At 42.1% G+C, this 27,260-nt stretch overlaps 1 protein-coding gene across 9 annotated transcripts in view; it reads right to left on the reverse strand.

Annotated features, from left to right (window-relative positions):
• Nucleotides 1-812: 812 nt before the first annotated feature.
• PPIP5K1 (diphosphoinositol pentakisphosphate kinase 1) overlaps nt 813-27,260 on the reverse strand; it is a 46,429-nt gene continuing 19,981 nt past the window's right edge. For 3 of the 9 annotated variants that reach the window (XM_034994101.1, XM_034994100.1, XM_034994098.1), the window contains 6 exons: nt 26,741-26,831; nt 23,728-23,853; nt 22,954-23,016; nt 17,648-17,785; nt 7,368-7,481; nt 813-2,751 (listed from right to left, as the gene is read on the reverse strand). In XM_034994101.1, the coding sequence (XP_034849992.1) occupies nt 1,865-2,751; nt 7,368-7,481; nt 17,648-17,785; nt 22,954-23,016; nt 23,728-23,853; nt 26,741-26,831 (1,419 nt within the window). In that variant the 3' untranslated portion in view covers nt 813-1,864. Of the gene's footprint in view, nt 2,752-7,367; nt 7,482-17,647; nt 17,786-19,260; nt 19,444-22,953; nt 23,017-23,727; nt 23,854-26,740; nt 26,832-27,260 lie in introns of all 9 variants that reach the window. The other 6 variants (XM_034994104.1, XM_034994103.1, XM_034994099.1 and 3 more) reach the window with 3 other exon arrangements.

Raw genomic sequence — 27,260 nt, forward strand, 5'->3', positions numbered from 1 at the left:
AGAGAACATAGGGCGGATAAAGGGAGAAAAAGATACAGGGAGCCAGCCTAATTTCTGAAAATGAGAACGCCAGAGTATGAGGAAGAGGGGCCTAGGATGGGGAGATACATTTGGTTTGGGGGAGGGAAGAGGGGCAGGGTTTCTGGGAAGGGGATCTACATACTTTGGGGTCAAGAGCCAAGGACTGAATAACCAGCATTAGAAACCTGGAATAAGGGAACGCCAAAGAGGCAAAGAGTTGAGAAGCCCTAAGAGATCCAGAGCCTATTGAGGTTGTAAAGAGCACTCACCTGTGCAGTTAGGAGTTCCACTGAGTAAATGCTGGATTTTGCCCTGCAGGGAAACCCTTTATAGTCCTGGTTATGTCAGGAGAGGCCAGGTTGTGAATGTAAATATATGGGAAAGGAGATATTCCAGTCCTCCCAGTGTTCTGGGCTTGCCCAATGTAAATATGTCAAGGAGGCAAAGAAAGACCATAACCCCTTTATATCAACTCCTCCTAACACTCCAAAGCATCAGAGTGAAAAACTAAGAGGGTGATTCCAAGAATCTGGTGAGAAGGCAAGCACCCAGTGGTGCTTCACAGAACTAGAAAGTCTATCTCCCACAATACTACTCATTGAAGACAATTTGGGATGGTGGGCTGACTGCCACTGGGACCTCCTAGGATGCCTGATTATTTTATAGTCCCTTTCCACTCAACTACAACAGCTTTTGACTGGTTCAGATTAATTTAGTCACAAACAGACATGATGGATTTATACTCATTCATTCTTGAATTCACAAGGACATCATCACCACCATCACCATTCTTATTATTTCATATTTATTGAGCACTCATAATGTTCCGGCCACCCCACTCCAATGACTGCATTATTCCTCCTACCCACACCCATGCCCATCCCCATATCTTTGGGAAAAGCTTCATAATCACACCTGACCCTAAAGACACAATGATAAAAGGACATACCTCTTGGGAAACCTGGAGTGTTTGGTCTTTGGCCAGTCTGTCCCTGGCACTACTACAGAAATATATATAATCTTTGCTCATGTCTGTACAATATTGATCTCTGCTGATTGCTTAAAATAGAACCTGATTTTCTCTACTACATCATCTCTTAAGCCAAGTAGCCCTACAACAAAAGGAGGCCCAGCTTCACAGATTGGCCAAGTACCCCCAGAGCATTTTAAGTAGTTACTCTTAAATTTTCACAGCAATCTAATACCTACTTTTCCCTGGAGCTATTGCCCAGGGGAACAGGTCTGGGGCAGAGGGGGAACTTGGGATGACATATAAAACACCCATAAGCCCAATCTAAAGATTAGTGGCCACAATGGATGTTTGGGAAGGGGACTCGCTTTTTTCCCAAACATTTCAGACAGACATCCTGGGCCCTCCTGAGGAGTGCTAGCAAACACAAGAGTCCTCCTGAATGCACATATGGTCTAAGGGTACCTTGTGAAGTTGTGAATATTTCCCCAGAAAAGTGGAGACCTTGGAGTCCCCTTTTGCACTTGCTGTCCCCAGATGGTGTCTTCAGCAGTTAGGTGGCATTTCCTTTAACAATCTGGAATTTCCTGGGATGCTCAGAGGAGGTTGGGTAATGATAGATCAGCCCACCCCTTGATGGAAATCCTATTCAAGTCTAATGGCCACGTGAGGAGTCAATGGCTGCTTTGAACATGAAATCGGTTCCTTCTCAAGCCCAGCTCTGGCACAGTTCTTGGCTTCATGCCAAGAGGACTGCTTCCTCAGACACCTCTGGTGAGATCCAAGGTCTTATACTGGCAGGTGAGTTAGCCAACAGAAGAAGTTGCTAGCTCAAATAGCTGGTTTAGTGTGATACCACTAATGAGAACATGATTAATCACATGTTGCTGGTGGGAGGGGTGAGTATTGGTCACCAACTAAAGACTGGCTCTGAGGGTTTGGATCACTAGATGGATACTGGGCTTGGGGAGTATCCTCTCCAGGCAGCTGGTCAGTCACCTCAGGGACCACCCAGGACTGCTGATTATCAACCTCAGGGACTTCCTGAACCTGCAGATCATCCTCCCCCGGAAACTCTTGGGATGGTTTATCAACCTCAGGAATGTCCTGAGACAATAGATTGACTGCAGAAGCCTCTAGGGCCAGCCTGCCAACCTCTGCAAAGAACTCCTGGCATGGCTGGCTGAGCTCCTCAGGGGTCTCTTGGGCTGGCTTGCCACCTTCCACATGGATTTCCTGGACCAGGCCACCAATCCCTACAGGGAACCCATAAGCCAGCCTGCCAACCTCCACAGGGACCTCCTGGGATGGCTGGCTGACCTCCTCAGGGTTCTCCTGGCAAAGTTGGCAAGCTTCCGCAGAGATTTTCTGGCACAGTTGGCTCGCCTTCTGGCATGGCTGATGGATCTGAGGAACCTCCTGACATATCTGGTCAATGTTGTCATGGTTCTCCTGGCATGGCTGGCTGATGTCAGGGACCTCCTGGCATGGCTGGCTGATGTCAGGAACCTCCTGGCATGGCTGGCTGGTTTCCACAGGTGGTTCCTGTGAAGCCTGGCTTGGTTCAAAAGGCCCTTGCACCCCTTCAATGGGGAGCTCTTGTTCTCCATTCCTAAGGAGCATCCCAAGGCTTTGACGTTCTTCAGTCATGTGTGAACTTACAGAAGGCTGATCACTGAAGCCAAAAGGGCAGTTACCATCCACTGCAGTGGGGGAGGAAGGACCAGCACTGGACACAGTGCTGGAAGGGCCACTGCTGTCTGTAAAACAAAGTCAGGAGACCAAGTCAGGCAAGCTGGAAGAGTAGGCTCTATTCAATGTATGTAGTTCAAATGCCAGAATATACAGACTTGAGGAAAGAGGGTCTGAATTCTTCCTAAGCTATGCAGAGACTGCTCAATTAGCCCAGCTCAGGAACTGTTGCTCTGACCTAATGTATACTACAGGAGTACACAGGAGCACTAAGGTACATCTAAGACTTCAGGAGAGTGATGAGGCCCACTTCATCCAGTTCTTTCACAAATGTACCCCCAACCCAACTCTGAATTCCCAAGGTCATTTGGGAGCATACCAATGCTGTAATCCAGTGGTTCATAATTAAGGGTATATATCAAAAGTATGGGATATTTTTTAAAAATACAAATTTCTAGGTTCCATCTCTAGAGATTCTAATTCTGTAGGTTAGTGTAAACATGTGGGGTGGAGAGGGAATGAGGTCACTGTATTTTGTTGAAACACTCCCAATTAAATCTGATGTACATCTTTTGTTAACAATCATTTCTTTAAAGCAGTCAACATATTTCTGGGGCAAAGGTAATCATTGTTTATAGCCCAGGAGACAATTAAGCAGGAGAATGTAGAAAAATCTTATGAAGGAGAACAGTAGGAAGGAAAATCGCCTTAAGATGGAAGGCTGCCATGGAATCTCTGAATGGCAGAGGTTCATAATTAACCTTCCTGGGGGTCACTGAACCCTTTGAAACTCTAATGACAGTCATGGACTATCTTCTCAGAAAAATATACATATGGATATTCACACTAATCTTCATAAACAATTCCTGGGATTCAAAGACTTTACCCTGAAATCCATCCCTGGATCCAAGGTTAAGACCTTCTAAGTCTTGGGACACACAATGTTATAGGCTTGTGGATGTTACAGACATATACAACATAAAAATTAATTACCCCACTACTGACAGTAATAAAATGAAGGGCTTAGAGTCTTCAATACACTGTGGGACAATTCCTACCCCAATCTCTACTACTTCATTGACCTCTAGTAGGGGACTAATCTACTTTTCTTTTTGTAAATGTATTTATTAATGGTATTGTAACTTTATATTTAAAGCACTCTAATATCAATAATGATCGATTTTGGATATAGGGGGCACCTGAATATCCTTGTCATCAAAGAGAACCTGGGAAAGTTGGCAAGCCTGAGCCTGCGAAGGCTGAATCAGTCATTGAGTTTAGCATATGCCAGTTCTCTCTTTTCTGTAAAGGGCCACAGAGGAACATGGTTTGGACCAACAAGGCCTATTTAGGGCAGACAAACCCTAAAGAAAATATTTACCAGTGAGGCGACACACCTCATACTGAGTCAAAGGTCTGATAGATTAAAAACAAGAAAAAAAAAAAAGTTCACCCAAAGATAGAAGTAGCCTTAATATTCAGTTAGTGGTTTGATTCAGGCAAATCAAAGAGGTCAGACAGAAGCAGAAGCAGGAAGGGCACCTGAATGGCTCAGTCAGTTAAGCGTCTGCCTCTGGCTCAGGTCATGATCTCAGGTCCTGGGATCAAGCCCTGCATGGGACTCCGTGCTCAGCAGGGGGTCTGCTTCTCCCTGTGCCCCTCCCCCTTGGTGCTCTCCCTCTCCCTCTCCCTCTCCAATAAATAAAAAATTAAAACAAAAAACAAAAAAACAGGGAAGCAGAAGCAAGATAAAGATAAGGTTTCCAGAGGCAGCCAAAGCGATCTTGAGAAAGAAGAACAAAGCTGGAGGTATCACAATTCCAGATTTCAAGATATCCTACAAAGCTGTAATAATCAAAACAGTACTGACACAAAAACAGACTCATAGATCAATGGAATAGAACAGAGACTCATGCTTATATGGTCAATTAATCTATGACAAAGGAGGCAAGAATATACAATGGGGAAAAACAGTCTTCAATAAATGGTGCTGGGAAAACTGGATAGCTACATGCGAAAGAATGAAACTGAACCACTTTCTGACACCACACACAAAAATAAACTCAAAATGGATCAAGGACCTAAATGTGAGACCTGAAACCATAAAAATCTTAGAAGAGAGCACAGGCAGTACTCTCTCTGACATCAGCCATAGCAACATTTTTCTAGATATGTCTTCTGAAGCAAGGGAAACAAAAGCAAAAATAAACTACTGGGACTATATCTAAATAAAAACCTTTTGCACAACAAAGGAAACCATCAACAAAACAAAAAGGCAACCTACTGAATGGTAGAAGATATTTGCAAATATTATATCCAATAAAGGGTTAGTATCTAAAATATATAAAGAACTTATACAACTCAACACCAAAAACCCCCAAATAACCCAATTAAAAACTGGGCAGAGGACCTGAATAGACATTTCTCCAAAGAAGACATACAGATGGCCAACAGACACATGCAAAGATGCTCAATATCACTCATCATCAGAGAAATGCAAATCAAGACCACAATGAGATATCACCTCACACCTGTCAGAATAGCTAGAACCAGAAAGACAAGAAATAACATATAACTCTGTATATTAACTAACTGGAATTAAAATAAAAACTTAAGGAAAAAAAGACAAGAAATAACAAGTGTTGGCGAGTATGTGGAAAAAAGGGAACATTTGTGCATTGCTGGTAGGAATATAAATTGGTGTAGCCACTGCAGAAAACAGTATGGAGGTCCCTCAAAAAATTAAAATAGAAATGCCATATGATCCAATAATTCCGCTACTATTTACCGAAAGAAAATGAAAACCCTAATTTCAAAAGATATATGCATCCCTATGTTTATTGCAGCATTACTTACAATAGCCAAGTTATGGAAGCAGCCCAAGTGTTCACCAATAGATGAATGGATAAAGAAGATGTATAAAAAAAAGGGGGGGTGCCTGGGTGGCTCCATCAGTTAAGTGGCTGCCTTCAGCTCGGGTCATGAGCCTGGGGTCCTGGGATTGAGCCCCACATTGGGTTACTTGCTCAGCGGGGAGCCTGCTTCTTCCTCTCCCTCTGTCTGTAGCTCCCCCTGCTTGTGCTCTCTTTCTCACTATCTCTATCTCTGTCAAGTAAATAAATTAAATTAAATTTTTAAAAATGTATATATATATACACAATGGAGTATTAAACCATGAAAAGGATGAGATTTTACCATTTGTGACTATATGGATGGACCTAGATGGTATTATGCTAAGTGAAATAAAGGAAGACAAACACCATTGATTTCACTTATATATAGAATCTAAAAAGAAAAAAAAAGAATAAACAAATAAAAAGCAGAATCAGACCTAAAATACAGAGAACAAGCTGATGGGGAGGGGTAGTAGGAGGCTGGGCAAAATGGGTGATGGGGAGTGGGAGATACAAGCTTCCAGTTATGGAATGAATAAGTCACAGGAACAAAAGGTACAGAATAGGGAATACAGTGAATGGTACCGTACTAGCATTGCATTGTGACAGATGGTAGCTACACTTGTGGTGATCAGAGCATAACGTATAGACTTGTTGAACCAGTATGTTGTATAACATTGTGTATCAACTATACTTGAATTAAAAAAAAAATATATATATATATATTATAAAAAAAAAAAGATTTCCAGGGGCACAAAACCCATAAACATTCCAGGAGAGATAAAAGGAGCAATGGCAAGGTGAATGTAAGGTAATCTGAAATTCAGGGGAAGAGCTCTTGGAATCAGGAAGGAATGTTTCTTCTGCATACACAATGCCAATTCTACAACTGTTTAACCCAGATACTGAAATATGAATCTTTGCTTCAGTCCTATCCAATGAAATAATAAAAGCCATGTTTGATTTTAGTTATTTCCTGGAGGCAGGTTGAATAAGGAAAGGATTTTTCTATCACTGGTGTCTCTGGCCCTTATCCTCCCTCTGATTGTCACCAGGATCTCCCCTTCCCTACAATTACCCTAAGAACTTCTTGTGACTACACCGTTACCAAGGAAAATTAGTGATAGGCTAGAGATTTTATTTATTTGTTTATTTGTTTATTTATTTAGAGAGCACCAGTGAGGGGCAGAGGTAGAGAGAGACAGAATCTGAAACGGACTTGATCTCACAACCCTGAGATCATGACCTGAGCCTCAACCAAGAGTCGAACGCTTAACCAACTGTGTCACCCAGGCTCCCCTTGTGATAGGCTAGAGATTATAAAGAAGAGATGGGAAAAAGCAGCACCTCAACTTGAACAGCTGAGAACAGACAACTTGAGAATAGGGACATGTAGAAAGTAGTAGCAGATTCTAGTTTCCTTCTCCCAGTTTTTCTATATACTCAGTTTCCTCTCAAGTCATCTGTACTTGAGAAAGCTATAAATTCCCAAATGGGAATCTGAGGAGAATGAAGTTTCGTCCTTTCTTCCCCAAAGCACCCTCTGTGATACTATATTTTAGGAGCCTCTCCAAGGAAACAGAGGGGTCATGGAGAATGGAGATAATGAGACAGGGTAAACAGATCCTCCCTTCACCTTGGAAACAGCAGATGAGACTGCTTCCCCTACTGGTTATTCCTGGTCTTTCAACCCTCATCTTTGTTTCCCTCGTGAAAAGACAGGTCTCTCATTCACCAATCCCTCCATCAATCTTGGCCTTTGTCCAGGCAGTTCCAAAAGGATTACTTACACCAGGGGGGCTTCTCAGAGCGCTGCCGGAGTTGTAGGGTAGGTGAATGAAGAGTACGGGGTGGGGAAAATGGGCTATCTGAGGCTTGGTTGCTGTGCATAGAGTCAAAGAGGGCTGCATAGACCAGGGAGAGAGAAGGAAGGAAAAAAAGAGTTTGAGAAGCATTCAAGAATCACAGGTTCTCCAACTTAACACATTCTCAGGCTGAAAAGTAGCATTTCCTAAGGACCCTTCACACAAATCATTTTTAATATTTTAAACTTTATATTATGAATATTTTCAAACATTTTTTGCTCCCTCCCCCAACCCCCTTTTTAAAAAAAGTCTGAAAGACTAGTACAATCCATACTGATATCTTCATCTCCTATATTTACCACATTGACGTGTTAACATTTTGCCATATTTGTTTCATCCATTTCTTCATGCGGAAGTTCTTTTTTTAAAATGGCAGGCATTATGAAATATTTCACCTCTAAATACATCAATATGCATATCTAAAATATAAGGAATTTTTCTTACATAGCCACACACCATTAACAAACCTAACAAAATTTCAAAATAATACCCTAATATCATCTAATACCCAATTCATATTCAAATCTCCCACAATTATTCCCAAAATGTCTTTTAGAGTAATATCCAAACATGAACCATGTATTGCATTTTGTTATGTCTCCAAAGTCTTTTTTAATCTAGAATATTATCCACCCCCCCAAGACCATTCATTTTCCTCAGAGTGACTTTTTCTTTTGAAGATTTTTATTTATTTACTTGAGAGAGAGAGTGAGAGAGAGAGAGCATGTGCACCTGAGCAGGGGGAGAGGCAGAGGGAGAGGGAGGGAATCTTCAAGCGGATTCCCCAGTTAGCATGGAGCCCGACACAGGGCTTGGTCCCATGACCCTGAGATCATGACCCGAGCCAAAATCAAGAGTTATATGCTTAACCAAATGAGTCACCCAGATGCCCCTCAAAGTGACTTTTTGAAAAGAACAGATCAGTTGTCTCACAGAACTATCATGTCTCACATTCTGGATTTGTCTGATTCCTCCCTCATAGAATCATTTAACTTGTTTCACTATTGCTTATATTTCCTATAGGGTTGATTGGATGATTCAATTTAAATAACCTTTGGTAAAAATACCAAATAGGTGCCAAAGAGGTGATCCTATGTACTTTATATTACATCATATTAGAGGCACATAAGGTCTCAACTGTCCCATTAAGTAAAGCTAAGTTTACTAACTGGGTTAAAGTGGTAGCCACAAGATCTCACCATTGTAAAGTTTTCCCCTTCTGATTAGAGGTAACCCTTTGGCACCACCCCATCAACATTTTACCTAATTGTGCTAGTATCTATTGATAATCTTTAATTATTTAAGTGGTGATTTTCTAATTCTATCAATCCTCCAACATTTATTAGATGGCATATTTTCTGTAAAAAAGAGCTTTCCCTCTTCAGCTAGAGCTATGGGATTACGATGAACTGCAGTTCTCACTGAAAAGGTAGAATAAGTGTTTATTTCCTTTTATTTAGTTTTCAGAGAAAAGAGGTGTGAAAAGTATCCTCCAATTGCAGCAGATGAGAATTATTTTATTTTTGCTTTCTTTTTTGTAGAATTATTTACTTATTATTTATTATGAGCTTGCGGATTTTTATATATTCAGTGTACTTTAATGAATTACAGTAAATTTTGAATGCTAAAATGTTCTAGTTGTATCGCTTCTTGGCCTTTTGGCTAAGATCAAGTGTAAAATGTTCCAGTTGTGGTCAGTGGGAGCTTTTTCAGGCTTGATTGCTTCCTTGCTTTTGTTATAATATGCCTCAGGACGACCTTGTACTTTCCTTGCCCTAGACTATGTATTCTCAACTAAATTGGTTCTTGGGGAGGGTAAAAAAAATCTTAGATATTCCATTGGTTTGTGGTCCATCACATGGCCATGGACCATAAACAGATATATATTGTATATGTGTGGTATTAAAATTCCATGTAGTGGGGGTTTACTAGGGGAAAGAATGTCTAAAAAGACTGGGGGAGGGGTGTGAACATGGGATGTCTTTCCACTTATTTAGGTCTTCTTTAATTTATTTCAGCAATGTTTTGTAGTTTTCAGTGTACAAGTCTTTAAGCTTCTTGGTTAAATTTGTTCCCAGGTATTTTATTTTGTGGATGCTATTATAAATTGTATTGTTTTCTTAATTTACTTTTTGGATTGTTCATTGCTGGTATATAGACACAAAATCGTTTTTTGTGAATTGATCTTGTACCCTGCAACTGTGCTGAATTTGTTCATTAGTTCTGGAAGTTTTTGGGGGGGATTCTTCACATTTTTTCTATATAGGACCATGTCTTCTGCAAGTAGAGATAGTTTTACTTTCTCCTTTCCAATTTCTATGCCAATTTTTTTTCCTAATTGCTCTGCCTAAAATTATCAGTACAATGTTGAACAGCAGTGGTGAATATGGGCATCCTTGTTTTGTTCCTGATCATAGGGCGAAAACTTTCAGTCTTTCACCATTGAGTATGATGTGCACTATGGGTTGTTCATAAATGCCCTTTATCATGTTGAGGAACTTCCCTTCCATTCCTAGTTTGCTGGGTGTTTTTATCATGAATGGGTAGTGGATTTTTTTTTTTTTAAAGGAAACTTTTTTTTTTTTTTAAGATTTTATTTATTTATTTGACAGAGAGAGACACAGAGGGAACACAAGCAGGGGGAGTGGGAGAGGGAGAAGCAGGCTCCCCACTGAGCAGGGAGCCAGATGCAGGGCTTGATCCCAGGACCCTGGGATCATAACCTGAGCTGAAGGCAGACGCTTAACCATCTGAGCCACCCAGGCACCCCGATTTTTTTTTTTAAGATTTTAGTTATTTATTTGACAGAGAGAGGCACAACGAGAGAGGGAACACAAGCAGGGGGACTGGAAGAGGGAGAAGCAGGCTTCCCGCCAAGCAGGAGCCTGATGCGGGGCTTGATCCCAGGACCCTGGGATCATGACCTGAGCCGAAGGCAGATGCTTAATGACTGAGCCACCCAGGTGACCCTGGGTAGTGGATTTTATCAAATGCCTTTCTATGTCAGTTGAGGTGATTGTGAGTTTTTCCCTTTGTTCTTTTAATGTAGTATATTACAGACTGATTTTCTTATGTTGAATCACCCTTAAATTCTTGAGATAAATCTCACTTTGTGAACTTGCTGTTGGATTTGGTTTGTGAGAATTTTTGCTTCTGGGGCACCTGGGTGGCTCAGTCAGTTAAGGATCCAATTCTTGACCTCAACTCAGGTCTTGATCTCAGGGTCATGAGCTCAAGCCCCTCATTGGGCTCCACACTGGGCATGGAGCCTACTTAAAAAAAATACAGAGAATTTTTGCTTCTATATTTATAAGGGATACAGTTTTCTTTTCTTATGGTGTCTTTGTCTGGCTTTCACATCAGGGTAATGTTGGTTTCATTGAAATTGTTTCCTCCTTTTTTATTTTTTGGAAGAGTGTAGGAAAAAAATTGGAGTTAATTTTTATTAAATGTTTGGGAGATTTCACCAGTGAATCTATCTTGTCCTGGACTTCTCTTTTTTGAAAATTTTTCTACTGATTCAGTCTTTTCTGTGTTACAGATTATGTTCAGATTTTCCGTTTCTTCTTGGATCAATTTTTGTAGTTTATTTCTAGGAATTTGTTCATCTAGGTTATCTAATTCATTGGCATACAATTGTTCATGGTGCTTTTTCTTTAAAGATTTTATTTATTTATTTGCGAGAGGAAGAGAGAGTGTGCATGCACACGAGCGGGGGGTGGGAGGGACGGGCACAGGGAGAGAGAGAAGCAGACTCCTCGCTGAGCAGGGAGCCAGATGTGTGGACCCTGGGATCATGACCTGAGCTGAAGGCAGACGCTTAACTAACTGAGCCATCCAGGCGCCCCCATAGTGCTCTCTTATAATTCTTTTTATTTCTGTAAGGTCAGGAGCAATGTTCCCACTTTTATTCCTGATTTGGTTATTTGCATGAACACTCGCTTCTTCTTAGTCTGCTAAGGTTTGTCAATTTTGTTTATTTTTTTTTTTTAAGATTTTATTTATTTATTCATGAGAGACAGAGAGAGAGAGAGAGAGAGAGGCAGAGGGAGAAGCAGGCTCCCAAGGAGCAGGGAGCCCGATGCGGGACTCGATCCCAGGACGCTGGGATCATGACCTGAGCCGAAGGCAGACGCTTAACCATCTGAGCCACCCAGGCGCCCAATTTTGTTGATTTTTTTCAAAGAACCAACTTTTGGTTTAGTTGATTCTTTCTGTTTTCTATTCCTTACTTCTTTTATCTCTGTCCTAATCCTTATTATTTCATTCTTTCTACTAGCTTAGGGTGTAGTTTGCTCTTCTTTTTTAGTTCCTTAAGGTATAAAGTTAGGTTTTTGGTTTATGATCTTTCCTGTGTTTAAATGCAGGTGTTTACAGCTATAAATTTCTCTCTTAGCACTAATTCTGCTGCATCCCATAACTTCTGGAATGTTGCATTTTCACTTTCATTCTTCTCAAAGTATATTCTAATTTCCCTTATGATTTCTTCCTTGACCTGAAGGTTAAGAATGTGTTTGATTTCAACATATTTGTGAATTTTCCAGTTTTTCTTTTATTAATGATTTCTAGCACCATTCCACTATGTTGGAGAGGATATTTTGTATGATTTCAATCTTTTGAAATTTATTTAACTTTTTTTGTGGCCTACCATATGGTCTATCCTGGAGAATATTCCATGTGCACTTAAGAATCTGTATTTTGGGGCACCTGGGTGGCTCAGTCATTGTCTGGCTTCGGCTCAGGTCATGATCCAGGGGTCCTGGGATCCAGCCCTGCATTGGGCTCCCTGCTTGGCGAGGAGCCTGCTTCTCCCTCTCCCACTCCCCCTGCTTGTGTTCCCTCTCTCGCTTTGTCTCTTTCTGTCAAATAAATAAATAAAATCTTTAAAAAAAAAATCTGTATTTTGCTGGTGGTAGGATGTTCTATATGTCTCTTAGGTTTAGCTGGCTTACAGTGTTATTGAAGCTTTCTGCTTCCCTATTGATCTTCTGTCTTGTTGTTTTATCTATTATTAAAGGTGAGATTGAAGTCTCCAACTATTTTTGTAGAACTATCTACTTCTCCCTTCAATCCTGTCAATGTTTGCTTCATATATTTGGGGGCTCTGTTGTTTGGTGGGTATGTGTTTATAATTTTTGTATGCTCTTAATGAACTGATCCTTTTTATCAATATATAATGACCTCTGTCTCTTAGAACAACTTTTGACTTAAAGACTATTTTGTCTGACATTAGTATAGTTACCCCAGCTCTCATTTGGTTATTTGCATGGAATATCTTTTTCTATTCTTTCATTTTCAACCTTTTGTACTGTTGGATCTAAAGTGATTTTCATATAGACAGCATATAGTTGGATGATTTTTTTAAAAATCCATTCTGCTGGGGCACCTGGGGGGTACAGTCAGTTGAGCATCCTACTCTTGGTTTCAGCTCAGGTTGTGGTCTCACGGTGGTGGGATCAAGCCCTGTGTCAGGCTCCACCCTCAGTGGGGAGTCTGCTTGGGCCTGTCTCTCCTTCTCCCTCTGCCACTCCCCATCCCCAGTTTCTTTCTCTCTAAAGTAAATAAATAAATCTTTTAAAAAATCCATTCTTAAAAAAAAAAAAATCCATTCTCCTAATCTCTGCCTTTTAATTTGAGAGTTTTATTCATTTACATTTAGAGTAATCACTGATAAGGAAGAGCTTAATTCTGCCATTTCACTATTCATTTTTTATACATCTTATACATTATTTTGTTCCTCATTTCCTCCATTACTATCATCTTTGTGGTTTTTTAAAAAAATTTTTATTTATTTATTTGAGAGAGAGAGAATGAGCAGTGGGGAGGGGCAGAGGGAGAAAGAGAGAAGCAGACTCCCTGATGAGCAGGAAGCTGAATGTGGGGCTCAATCCCAGGACCTGGAGCTGAAGACAGATGCCCAACTAACTGAGCCACCCAGCCGCTCCTCATCTTTGTGTTTAATTGATTTGTTTGTAGTGTACCATTTCAATTCCTTTATTTCCTGTTCTGTATATTTTTAGATATTTTCATTGTGGTTACCATGGAGATACAATTAACATCCTAAATTTATAACAATCTTGTTTGAATTGATGGCAAATTTAGCTTCAATAATATACAAAAACTCTGCTCTTATACTTGTCTTTTTTTTTTTTTAAGATTTTATTTATTTGACAGAGAGAGACACAGTGAGAGAGGGAACACAAGCAAGGGGAGTGGGAGAGGGAGAAGCAGGCTCCCCACTGAGCAGGGAGCCCGATGCAGGGCTCAATCCCAGGACCCTGGGACCATGACCTGAGCCAAAGGCAGACGCTTAACAACTGAGCCACCCAGGTGCCCCCAAAACTCTGCTCCTATAAAGCTCAGTCCTCACTTTATGTTATTGTCACAAATTGTATCTTTATACATTGTATGACCATTAATACGGACGTGTAATGACTATTTTATTCATTTGTGTGTTAAGTCATATATGAAACAAAAAAAAGGAGTTACAAACCAAAAATACAGAAATGCTGACTTTTATATTTACCAATGTAATTACCTTTACCAGAGTTCTTTATTTTTTGTTATGGTATCAAGTCACTATCTAGTGTCCTTTTATTTCAGCCCAAAAAGCTTTTAGCATTTCTTCTAAGGCAGGTTTACTAGTGACAGACTCCCTCAACTTTTGTTTATCTGGGAGTGTCTTAATTTCTTCTTTATTTCTGAACAGTTTGGCTAGATAAAGAATTCTTGGTTGACATTTTTCTTTTCTTTTAGCACTTTAAATATGTCATCCCACTGTTTTCTGGCCTCTGTGATTTCTGATGAGAAACTGGTTGTTAGGGGCGCTGGGGTGGCTTGGTCGGCTTGGTCCTGGGATCAAGCCCCACGTGGGGCTCCCTGTTCAGCAGGGAGCCTGCTTCTCCCTCTGCCTCTCTCTCTGTCAAATAAATAAATAAACAAAATCTTAAAAAAAAAAAAAAGAAATTGGTTGTTAATCTCATTAAAGATCCCTTGTATGTGATAAGTTGCTTTTCTCTTGCGACCTTCAAGATTTTCTCTGTCTTTTGACAATTTGATTACAGTGAGTCTCAGTGGGGATCTCTTTGAATTTATCCTTGTTGGTGTTTGAACTATTTGGATGTATAGATTTGTATTTTATCAAATTTGAGAAGTCTTCAGAGCCCTTATTTCTTCAAATATTTTTTCTGCCTCTTTCTCTCTCTTCTTCTGGGACTCCCATTATGCATGTGTTGGTATTCTTTTTTTTTTTTTTTTTTGACAGAGAGAGAGAGCACAAGCAGGGGGAAGCAGCAGAGGGAGAGGGAGAAGCAGGTCCCCCGAGGAGCAGGGAGCCTAATGTGGGGCTTGATCCCAGGACCCCAGGATCACGACCTGAGCTGGAGGCAGAAGCTTAACCGACTGAGCCACCCAGGTGCCCGCATATATTGGTATTCTTGATGGTGTCCCACAAATCTCTTTGGCTCTGTTAATTTTTTTCTCATTGTTTTTTTCTTTCTCCTCCTCAGACTAGAAACTTTCAAATGACTTATCTTTAATTTTGCTGACTCTTTCTTCTGCCTGCTCATATCTTCTAAGAAACATAGTGAATTTTGCATTTCTGTTAGACTTTTCGGTCTCAGAATTTCTGTTTGGTTTCTTTTTATATTTTCTATCTCTTTAATGATATTCTGTATTTGCTGAGACATCATTCTCCTGATTTCCTTTAGTTCTCTGTCCATCATTTCCCTTAGCTCTTCAAGCATACTTAAGATAGCTGATTTAAATTCTTTGTCCCGGTGAGTCTAACATCTGTGCTTTCTAGGCGATGGTTTCTGTTAATTTCTTCTGTAAATGGACCATACTGTCCTGTATCTTTGCATATTTTATAATGTTTTGTTGAAAACTGGACATTTTGAGTATTATAATAGTGTTAACTCTGAATATCAGATTATTCCCCCTCCTTAGGGTTTGTTTTCATTGTTTGCCGTGGGCTGTGGCTGTTTAGTGACTTTTCTATTCTTGTGAAGTCTGTCTTCTTTGTCATATGTGGTCTCTGAAATGTCTGTTCCTTTAGCTTGTTTCACAGCTAGTATTCTTTTTTGAAATTTTTTTAGACTCTTTATTTATTTGAGACAGAGAGAGAGAGAACATGAGCAGGGGGAGAGGGGCAGAGGGAGAGGAAGAGCAAGAGGCAGACTCCCCACTGAGTAGAGAGCCCGACACAGGGCTCGTTCCCAGGACCCCGAGATCACGACCTGCGCTGAAGTCAGACATTTAACCAACTGAGCCACCCAGGTGCCCCACAGCTAGCATTCTGACAAGGATTTCCTTGAATGCCAAGAACCAAAAGAAGGGGAGAGGAAGATGGGGGGAAAGGAGGCAAAGGGAGAGGAGGGGAGTTCTCCCAGGCTTTGCAGATTGGTTCTATGTTGAGGTATTCCTTCAACACTTAGCTAGACTGTTTACAAATCCCTCTTAGCCTTCAATTCTTGCTTGTGCTGAGTCTAGAGTTCAGCCCGAGGGAAAATCTTAGGGTCATCTCATGTGTTTTCTGCACATGTGTCCTTCCCTAGGCATGCACATGGCTTCTAAATTCCCCAGTATATGTGGGGGCTTTTGAATGCCTTAATTTTCCAAAGAAACTCTCTCCCCAAGTTTTCACTCCAGACTTTCAGTACACTTACTGTTTGCCTCAATTATCAGCTTTACCCCAGGCAGCAGCATGTTGCTCATTTGCCTTACAGTGTTTCCAGGGAATACTTTCTACACAGCTACTCTTCAGCTGTGACTCGGTGAAACAAAGGGAAGCACCCTGTGACAGATCTTCAAGTTAGACAAGTTAGAACCGACAAAGAGCATTCTTTGAGAATAAAGTCTGTTCTGCTCCTTTTGGAACTAGGGACCAGAGTCCCACACTGAGAACATGTCCTGCCACCAGTAAGACTGCTGCTGAGGCTGGGCAGAGGGTAGGATAAGAGATAGGAAAATGATGGGAAGCTTCCTGCCACTCTTAGGTTGCCTCTTCTCTTGATTGAGCATTTTCCTGGTTGCTCCAAACTTCTGATTATTTTCCAGAGTTCTGACAAAGCTGATTCTGATAGTTTTTGATTGATTTTTTTTTTTTTTGATGTTTCTGTGGAAGGACAAGCCCTTGGAACAAACTATTGCTTAATTTTTACATTTAGATTTCTGAACCATATGGAGTTTATCTTGGTATATAGTATGAAGTATGAATTCAGTTTTAATTTTTGTCATATGACTACTCAGTTGTGCCAACTTCATTTATTAAAAAGTCTACCTTGGAGCACCTGGGTAGCTCAGTTGGTTAAGCATCTGCCTTCAGCTCGGGTCATGATCCTGGGGTCCTGGGATCGAGCCCCATGTGGGGCTCCCTGCTCAGTGGGGAGTCTGCTTCTCCCTCTCCCTCTGCCTCTCCCCCTGCTTGTGCTGTCTCTCTCTCTCAAATGAATAAATAAAATCTTTAAAAGAAAAAAAGATACACCTCAGCTATATTTGGACTTTATTCCTTAAAAAAAGTCTGTCTTTCCTCCAGTATTTTGAAATGCTAACTTCATCTATTTCTAGATTTTCTATCTTGTTTGATTGGTCTGTCTATTCTCGTATGAATACAACAGTGTTTTCATTATAGAAGTTTTGTGGAATGTTATAAAATCTGATAGGGCTAGTAACTTTTCATTACTCTGGGGTGCCTGGGTGGCTCAGTCAGTTAAGTGCCTGCCTTTGGCTCAGGTCATCATCCCAGGGTCCTGGGACGGAGCCCCATGTGGGGCTCCCTGCTCAGCGGGGAGCCTGCTTCTCCCTTTCCCTTTGCCCTTCCCCCCAGCTCATGCACACACAGTGCTGGCTCTCTCTCTCTCACTCTCTCTCAAATGAATACATAAATCTTTTTTTAAAAAAAAAGCTTTTCATTACTCTTTTCAGGGTGTTCTTTGGCTACTCCTGCTTGTTTATTTTTCAGTGACAACTTCAGAATCAATTTGTCTGACTTTAGAAAAACATCAGCATTTTTATTGGAATCACGTTAAATTTACAAATTAACTTGGGAAGTTATGATGTTAAAGTGGCCTATGCAATTAAACAATTGTTCAAATCTACTTTTGTGTCTTTCTGGAGTGCCTATCTTTTTAATTTATTACCCACATTCTAGGAAGGATAGGAGTAGGGACAGAGACAGGGGTATAAGATAAGAGTATTCTCCATACCTGCAGATGCCTGTGCTTGGGCATCAGTATGGCGCTGGCAGACTCTACTCAGGAACTCACTCACTTGATGCAGGGAAAGGGCATTATGCAGTGTTTCCAGGGGGTAGATCGTAGGCACCATGGAACACCCTTCAAATCCTGTTAGAAAAGAGATGGGCAAAGTCAATGTTATTCCTGCCAGATATACCCCAACTGTCCAAGGAAGCATGGAGAGTCCCTGGGAGCCACCAGGAGAGTCCGTGGCTTTTGGAGTATGGGGTATCCAAGATCTCAGGAGAGGGAACTCTTTAGAGCCCCTACAGGTGTCTATTTTTCACCTCCAGATTTCCTAAGAAGTCTACCTGCTAAGGCCTCCAAGTGAATCAAATCACCTCTCATCCTACCCATGGAGAGCCTGCAATGACCCATGGAAAAATCAACAGAATTCCAATAGGGTAAGCACCTACATTGCTCTTGCTCTTTCTAGGGGAATAAAACACAAGGTGAGGTAAGGGGTGAAACTGAAGGTCTAAATGAGGTAGGGAGGTCATGGAGCTGGGAAGAAACAGATTTCAGGGATCATGTAAAGAGAACCGGATTAAGGAGGAGGGCATGGAATCTGAAGAAGGATTCATGCAGATTTAGGATATGGGTAGAAAGGCTAGAATATCTGGAAGCAAGCTGGAGTGCATGCAATACACATGAAGCTCAGCCAAGGAAAACCACATGCATGAACAGGCTGGGGGATGGAAGTTCTTTCTTGGTCATTTCCATCACATCAAAGCTTCTCCCTCTGCTCTCACTGGAAAACCCCAGACTTGCTAGGATTTCTCTATTCCATCAGGAAAATGAGGCAAATCCCTAGGAAGAAGAAGAAATACTGATTCTCTGTCCAAACCCAACAATTCCAACATAGGTTCACCAGTCTGGTTAGGGTAAAGGGTAAACCTAAATATATAACCCTAATCCCAGGGCCTGTTGATGAAAAAAAAAAGAACCCATCGGAGGATCAAGAAGCACACATCACAAGCATTTTTTCAGCTCCCCATCTTTCCTATGTCTCTTTATAATTCCTTAAAGAAACTAAGAGTAGGCAGGACAGCAATATCTACGTAAGACATAGCCTCCTGTTCACTAATGACTAAAACCTGTAATTCAAAAGGATTATGCCTGACCATCTTCTAACTCTGACCCTTGTCTGCTTCAAAGATTCAGTTAAGACCTGTGCCTCAATTTCCCCCTGTATTCTTGTGGCAGGAGCGTAGGAGAAGTACAGTCTCTAGCTCCTCAGAGTGGCTAGAAAAACGTTTGCATTTGAGGATGGTGGTAGCAGAGGGTTATAGAGACAAGAACAGATTTCAGGGCAAGAGACTACTCCTATGCTGAACAGGACTGGGAATGGGTAACATTAGGAGGCAGTAAGGAAGGAGGACAGTAAGGGGATGAGCAGCCAATGCTACAGCTACCAGGCAGTCTGGCTCCAATCCCATATCCAAGCAACTAAATGCAAGTCACATAACCTTAGGGTAAACAGGAGAAAGGGATAGGTGGACTCTCCTGCCAGAAGTGCAATAAGCAAAGCAGTCAGTCCCAGCCAGGGTAGTGGCAGCAGCCAGCTTGGTGGCAGGGGGTACCGTAGAGGCACTCGGGGTCATCCTGGCCTGAGCGCAGCCAGTTCCGGAAGAGGCGCAGGTGGTAGGAGCACTGGTGCAGGTGATGCGCCAGCGTGGCATCCAAGGAGACTGGCCGGCCCCCTGGACAGTCAGAGGAAAAACTGCGCAGCAACCGGACCACAGGGTGCTGGTCATCCAGCAGCTCTGGAGGGGATGGGGGGGACCACGGCAGGAAGCACAAAGATAAAGAAAGAGAAGAGGGAGAGACAATGAGGGGGGCACTGAGTGGCACAAGCATTACTGGGAGGTGGGGACACTCAGCTCCAAGGGGAGCTAAGAGAGAAGCAGAGATAGTCAGAACAACTGGGTGTCTCTTGCAGGGAAGAAGAGTGTCGGCACCACACTGAGTCTAAAAGAAGGGGCTACTGAGGCATCATCACACAGCAAGGCCCTCCCCTCTTTCATTGAGCTTAATTAAGTCAGTGCTTACAGAGAGCAATCACATCATTCTGGGTGGGGGGAAGCTGGCAGTTTTGTGGCTGGAGTCTTGATTAGAGCTCCAGTGTCCTTGTTCATTCCTGGACAAACCCTACTTAGGGCCTGCTTCACAGACGAATGTATTTACACAGTTGGTATAGAGATGCAAAGATCCAAAGTCACTTAGAGAAGAGGGTCAAGAATGGTATAGGGTATTAAGGCAAAGTTTGAAGCTAAAAAGGCTCCTAAAGGCTCAGGCCAGGCCTTCTGGACCAGACTCTAAAATAGCCACAAACAGGGCTGGTGTTAGGTAGATGGCAAAGGAAATTGACAGGACACCAGGTATAAAGGTCCTTTAAAACAAAAGAAAAAAAACCAGAGTATGTAAAAAAAGAGAATCAATATGTAAAAATGATGATATTGACTAATCAGCCTTTACTCTTGTCCAAATACACAGATTTTTAAAAATGTTTGCATAAATCTCAGGATTCGGGGGACTCTGTATCCATTACTGAAGCCAAAAAAAGATAATTTTGTATTTTCTTCCCACTGCTGGTGAGTCTAACTTTGTTCAGCTGGTGAGTGGAAAAGCTTCAATCCTGAACGACTTACAATTTTAGCTGCTTGCAAACTTTGTGGATATATGCAATTCAGCTGCAAACTGTTGAAGGCAGTGAAAGGCATGTGGAAAGGGCATAGGAGAAACAGTAAGGAAAAGATCCTAGGAAAAAGGTATGGGGTCTTAAGACCTGATGACAGGATACTGGTATAGAGAAGGAAGGTCAAGGTAGCTAAAGATGACTGCTCAGAACTCCCAGACCAAAAGTGGTTCCACAGAGTGATCTTATGAGACTATGGTTTTCAGAGACCTCAGTCTGAAAGTCAGAAGAGGTTTCAGCTCCATCCAGGCACTAACTGTACCCTAGAAGATAATGGGCTTGGTAAATCCAATGGCTACTCTAACATTCTGGATGAGGGTGAACCACAGTCTCTTTCCCACTATATCAATTTACTTTGGCGAGTTCAGTGGGCAATTTAGTAATGGGCCATATTTGTATACTCAGTGTAGTCACAAGATGTGACAGAAGCTTATCAGGAATATAGGCAGGGATGGCTGAGATACGTTCTCTCATTAAGGTAAGGAGACAGCACTGCCTTGCCTCCTTTCCAAAGCTAGGTCCAGGTTTTCCAGCTGCCATTTCAAAGTGAGACATCACAGCAATGAGATGGTGATGATGGGACAGTAGGATGCATATTGTTGTCACTAATCTGCCATAAGCAATTGTAGACAGAGCATCCACTCTGTAATTGCTAGGTCAGTCAAGCAAGATTTGACCATGGGATAGAGCCCTCATATTGTCCTGAGGGACAAATCAAATCTAGGTACTCTTTAGCAAGACACATAATAGCTCCAAATTTCTCCCGATACCAACAGGGAGATCCCAGATTCTGGCTTCTCAAGCACTCTAGCTTCCAAACTCAAGTACAAGAAGAACAATGGCAAGAAGGCCTCTGAGGAAGTGTGCAGGGTGTCAGAGGAGATCTTGAATTTATTCTCCTGTACTCTACTGAATTATCCAGGTCTTTCTTCTTCTCTTCCTTATGGTAGAATTAACTCATTTCTTTTTCAACTGGTGAGGCTGCTAATCAAGGCCTCAGGGAACTAGAGATATATAGGTTTGAGGATCTGTTTTATGGATCTGGATCTTACCTCCCAAAGCCTAAGAACTAGGATATCAGTGATTTAACTCTGATTTCAGGGGCCCCAATTCCCAGTAGTATATTCTATATTTGAAGTAACACATCCCCTAAGTCCAAGTCCCAGGCTGTGGGGCTGGGGCTGGTGCATGAAGTTCTACTCTGGAGATTACTGTGGCATATGAAGGCCAGAAGAATTTGAAACTAATGTGTAGGCACAGCCACGCCACTCTGAAAGGGGAGCTCCTATCACAGGCACAAATGGGAGCCAGGGTGGGGGTGGGGTCTGCCAACCTAGGGAAATTTCAGCAGGCCTAGTGGAGAGGTATGGCCTGATTGGGCTAAAATCTAGCACTTGCCATTGGCTAAGGAGTTTTTTCCAGCCAGGAAGCCAGGCTAATTTTACCTCCTTTGGAGAGACTTAGTGCTTGGACAGAAGAAAACCATGTATAAGAAAACTGGATTTACCTTGAAAACAAGATACAAGGCAGAAAGAAACTAAGAATATAAAGGATAAAAGAGGGAGAAAGCCCTGGGTTCCCCTGCCAAGCCCTACAAAGAGACCACTGCCCTTCAGTTTTTGGTTTACACATATCTCTAAACTCTCCTACCTTAGTATGGCCAGACCAGTTCTTCAATATTTTTGAAATATTATTCATTCCTAAGTTCCCCCAGAAATCCCAGGAGACATCTCAACTTTCACTTCAACCTTCTCTGAGATAGCGGGGCTTAGGTAGGCTGGGGTTACCTGGAAACTGTGTGGTAACACATGCTGTATAATTCAAGGTAAAATCCCTTTTCCTTTACCCACTGCCTCCTACTCCCATCTTTCTCTCTTTATCCCAAATCAGTGTGGGCTCCTGTTTTCTAGGCCCAGGCCCTAAGTTAGTAGTAACATAAAGCAGATGTCAGGAGCACAAGAGCCACATAAAGTACACACAATGATAGGAGATAGGAATACGGTGATGGAAAACTTTAAACTCAAGATCAGTGCCCTTAGGGGTATGCTTGGGAACTGGGACCTGCAGCAGCATTGCTCCATAAGAGAAACAAATTAGTCATTCACCCCAACAAAGAGTTGGAGAAAAAAAACAGGAAGACCAAAACTGTATAAGCTGAGGAGTAGAGGGGTAAAAAAGAAGACATGGAGATGATACAGGAAATACTATTCTCTTCCTAAGAAGGAGAACCACTGTTATATTTGTACAAAGCCCAGCAGTCATGTGATGGGAAAAGGAAGAGTTTAATTAATGTTTTGGGGATGATGCTGAAAAAAGTGACAGAATGGGTGATGATGGTGACGATGGACATAAGTCCCTGAGTTGCCACACAGATAGGGCAGCCACGCTGCAGCCAAGACTAAAGTTTGTCACAAAAAGGGTATGCCCCAAGAGGGACACTTAGTGAGTGGTTCATTCAGAGACAGCACGTTGTCAACATAGTGGAAGGCAGAGGCAAAGTCAGTGTCAGAACTCAGAGGTTAAGTGTCTGGAGGTGACATGATGAGGGGGAATGACGTTGAGTCAGAAGCAAACGTACCGTTAGTCGGATGCTTTGCAAACGACACAGAAAATCGTTTTACGGCCGGGACAAACAAGAGCTCTGGGGAGAAAAGACATCATGGGGATTATACCCACCCCTGTCCCCACCCTCTGCTCTGGAATTTGCCCACAATATACTCTGTTCTTTACAGTTAGTATATGACCTGCTCCCATCCCCCCTTAGATTCCTGACTACCACGTTTCAATCTTCTCCTTTGGTATAATCTCCTTGTAGGAATCTGTGTGTCATCTCTACCACAATATGGCCCCACAAACAACCCTAATTTCACCACCACATCCTCTTTCTGGTCATTTGGAAATGAAATCTGTGTAAAACCTTTCATCCCTTCCCCCAGTCTTTTTCCATATCATCTTTCCTGCCTTGGCTGAGCAACTTCCCCATCCCTGATTTCCTAGATTTGAATCAAGACTCCACTGCATTTTTACTGACCATGGATCATCCTCCTTGGTCCTTACTCCTACAGGCCAGAATCCAGGAAAGAATATAAAGGTGGAGTAAATTGATGTAGCAGGGCTGTATGTGGGAGATCATGAAGGGATAAGCATAAATAAGTAGTATTTATTGCACTGAGAGGGAATGCAAATGGAGGGGTGAATGGGTCCTCGGTTCCTTCTCCCCTCTATAACTGATGAAACAAACTTGTTATAAGGCCAGTGTCAGTGCCATCTTAAGTACGAATGGTTCTTGAGCTCTGTCTGTGCTGGGGGACAAATGAAGAAAAGAGTTGCCCCCCAAAACCCACCCACGTACCATCTCGGTGCTTCAGACTGGCAGGTGGTAGCTTTTTGCCATGGCTGCGGGCGTAGTCCTGAAGATTCGGGGCGCTGGAGGAGCCGCCCAGCACTGTGGTGCTGAACAGCCCTGTGCACTGCGAGCCTGCAAGGCCGGGAGTGCATTAGTAGCCACACAAAGCTGCACTTACCACACAGAAGTACACAGAACTTCACACGACAACATGAAGACACACACACATAGTCACTCAGAGCCACCACTATGTGTTCACTACACATAACCACCAACAGATCTCACTACTGTCCATAGCTACACTGGGCAAGCAAGGTAGAGGCCTTGCTGAAGATCTACATCGTAGAGACAAGAGGCCACTACAAATACAGGGTTAGTCATATTAGGGGACTCAAAGTTACTGGAAGGGCAGACTGTGCTCTCCAGGTACATCTTAGGAACGCTAAAAAAAATAGATCGATCTCTCTAGATCTCCCTGGATTTAATTCAGTGCTCCTTACCCTGGATGTAGAGTTTGAAGAATCCAGAAATATAGTCCCTTATAGACTTAAAAGGAAAGAGCTTTGATTGAAACTAGAGACTACATTTTGAGCACTCAGCTCAAATTCCAAGTTCACATAAGTTCCAATTCCTCCTAAGTTCTTTCATTTCCTCCTAAGTCTTTAATCCAACATTCCCTTCCTTCTATCTCTCTTCAGGCCTTTTTCACTTTTCCCAAGAAAAGAAGTATAAGACTCACTGAATTTTTAAAGCTGGAAGGGACTCAAAGATCATCTAGTACAATCTTCTCATTTTAGAGGTAAAGAAACTGAGATTCAAAAGGGATCTCATTTGCTCAAGGTCATATAGTTTGTTAGAAGCTAAATTAGACTGGAATCTGGTCTTTTGATTCTGAAGATCAATTGTGTTCAGTTAGGAAAGAAATAATTATTTTTTCATCAAGAAAAAACAGAGCATTGTTTCTGAAGTGAAGATGGACACAAACTGAAAGACATGTGAAGAGTCAGGTGATTACATGGAAGGCATGCCTACTGTGTGCTGAGGACCCTATTAAGAAGGAGGACATGGTAAATAGGAAGAATAAAAAAGCCATGTTTTTTCTACTCTCAAAAGTTTATTGCCTTATAAGCCCTATGCTCAAAGCCAGATGCCTACACATGTAAGTTCAAAGAAAGCAAAGGGAGCTCTATTGCCAACCACAGGAGTAAATAAAATACTTTAAAAATCTCAGCAAATAAACCAGTCAATGTTCCAAATACGACTGAGAATAGGTTTGGGACTCTACAGTCCCCTCTCCTACTATAGCTCATGAGGACAGAGTGGGAGGGAAAAGATAAGATTGATACCCAAGTTTATGGGATTTGGCTCTCTACTTCCAAATCCATCTTAGCCAAGAACCTGGGTTTAGCTTGGGAACTTAACATAGCAGAGATGGACAGAATGAAAAAAAGGTCAACTTCCTTGGAGCTCACAAAGAAAGGGTCATGGTTTCAGGAGTCTCAGCATTTCAAGGTCACTATAGAAATCAAGAAAGCTCAGATGGCTAATAATCTGGAATTCAAGATTGCTGCTCTATGCAGCAACTTTTCCTACCTTTCATGTATAAAAAGGCTCTAGAAAGGGGTTCCAGAGAGTAATAAAGGCTGTTAAATATGTCTACTTTTCTTCAGAGAAGCTAAAACTAGCTGGCTTTATCCCAGACCACCTGAGCTTTGTTCTACATTTACTTCCTTCACTAAATAATTTTCTGGTGCAGTCCTGCCAATCCTGCCCTGTCCAGTCCTAGGATCATCTCAGAGGGTAGTGTCTACCTCACCACTACCATCTGTCAACCAGTCTCAAGCTCATACTTCTGTCTTGAATCCTTGACAGCATTCCTACCTAAATGAGGCCAGACACAACTGTCCTCATTTCCAGCTTACCTGAAAACAATTCTTTACTGAAACTTCTGGGAAGAGAAGTCCATGTCACAGATCTATACATTTGTCATTTATTTTTCATGCCCCAATCCATCTACCTCATTTCAGAGATCTAGAAGGCAACCTACTCCCATAAAATTAGCCAGGAGGGTTACCAAAACCTTTTTTCCCTTTGTTGGTCCAAAGCTGAGCACTTTGCAGCCAAGAAATTGGGTGTCAAGGACAAAAGTAACAGAGAAATGAAAGGAGCTAAATGGAGAGAACAATAGGACAAGATAGAAGCCAGAGGACCAAGTCCAGACCCCACATAATTGTCTCTAATTGCCAGTTTTACTTACTGGCTCACAAGACCCTGTATTCAAAGATAGCCCCTCCCGAGGACCACTCCCCACTCCCAAAGAATACAATACCCTCTGAGGCTTGGTCCTTCCTGCAGTCTGTGTTCTTAGGAAAGGTTGAATGATGTTCTCCACCCCTCTCCAGGAATCAAAAAAATCAAGAGACATTCCCTCAAAGTCCTGAGAGAAGCCTCTGCCACTACACCAGTCTCAGATATGTCCCTCAAATTTCAGGAAGGAAGGAAAAAAAATTACAGAATTAGGAGAGGATGAAGGAGAGGGCATGGAGGGAGGAGGGGCCAGAGCAGGGATACAATAAACATAGGTCTCAGAGGAAGACATGGCACAAGTTCTCCAAATGAGGAATAGGACACTTATAAGGAGGTCACAAGTACCTCTATTTATAGTTTTGTCTCTGATAACTCTGAAGTATCAGAGTCTCCATGGTCCCTTAAGGTCCGGGCTAGACCGGGAGGACAGATAAGGAATGAGAGGGGAAGCCAGAAAAATGCCCTTGAGCCAGAGAAATGGGGGTTGGTGTAAAAACCAAAAGACAAACACCTTGCTGGAATGGAAACAATCATCTGGGATCAAAGTTCACACCTAAACATGGCTTCTCCCAATTCATCCTCCCTAGCCCCACCCAACAATTCCATTGACCAGATGACCCCAACATCCGTGACTAAGGTTTCCCACAATAAAACCTGTTAGAACAGACAGACACCCCTTCCCAACAATAGGTGAAATGCTGGAAAACCATACCTAGGCCACTCTGCTTCATCTCTGTTGGTGGCCGTGCAGATGAAAAGAGCCGGTAGCCACCAGGTCTCGAGGATGAAGTCTCAGAAAGCACCTGGAGAAAAAGGACTCTATATTACCATTTTGTCACCTCAACCAAGAAGTCTAAAACCCAGGTCCTGAATTCCTGCCCCTATAAAACCAAGCAATGTCAGAAAGTCTGGAAGAACCAAAGGATTTTTATGGGGGAGGAATAATGAAAAGGGAATGGAGAGTGTACTTTGCAGAGGGAACTGTCCAGGGAATCCTATACACCAGATGGCACTTGTATTTCCAAGATGCCTGTTCCCACAGCCCTTCCATCCCAAATTTGAGAAATCATTATTCAACCATTCTCAGTTCTCAGCAGAGAAGGGTTCCTTAATCTTACCTATCCCTCCACAGGATTCAGAAACCCAATCACAATAAACGAGCCATGCTAAAAAGGAAAGTCTGGCTACCCTCTCCTCTTTCCATGGGACAGCTGTGGTTATGGCAACCATAC

Source organism: Mirounga leonina, unplaced genomic scaffold (assembly GCF_011800145.1).
Source record: "Mirounga leonina isolate KUSES-001 unplaced genomic scaffold, KU_Mleo_1.0 Mir_91, whole genome shotgun sequence".
Classification (NCBI taxonomy): domain Eukaryota; kingdom Metazoa; phylum Chordata; class Mammalia; order Carnivora; family Phocidae; genus Mirounga; species Mirounga leonina.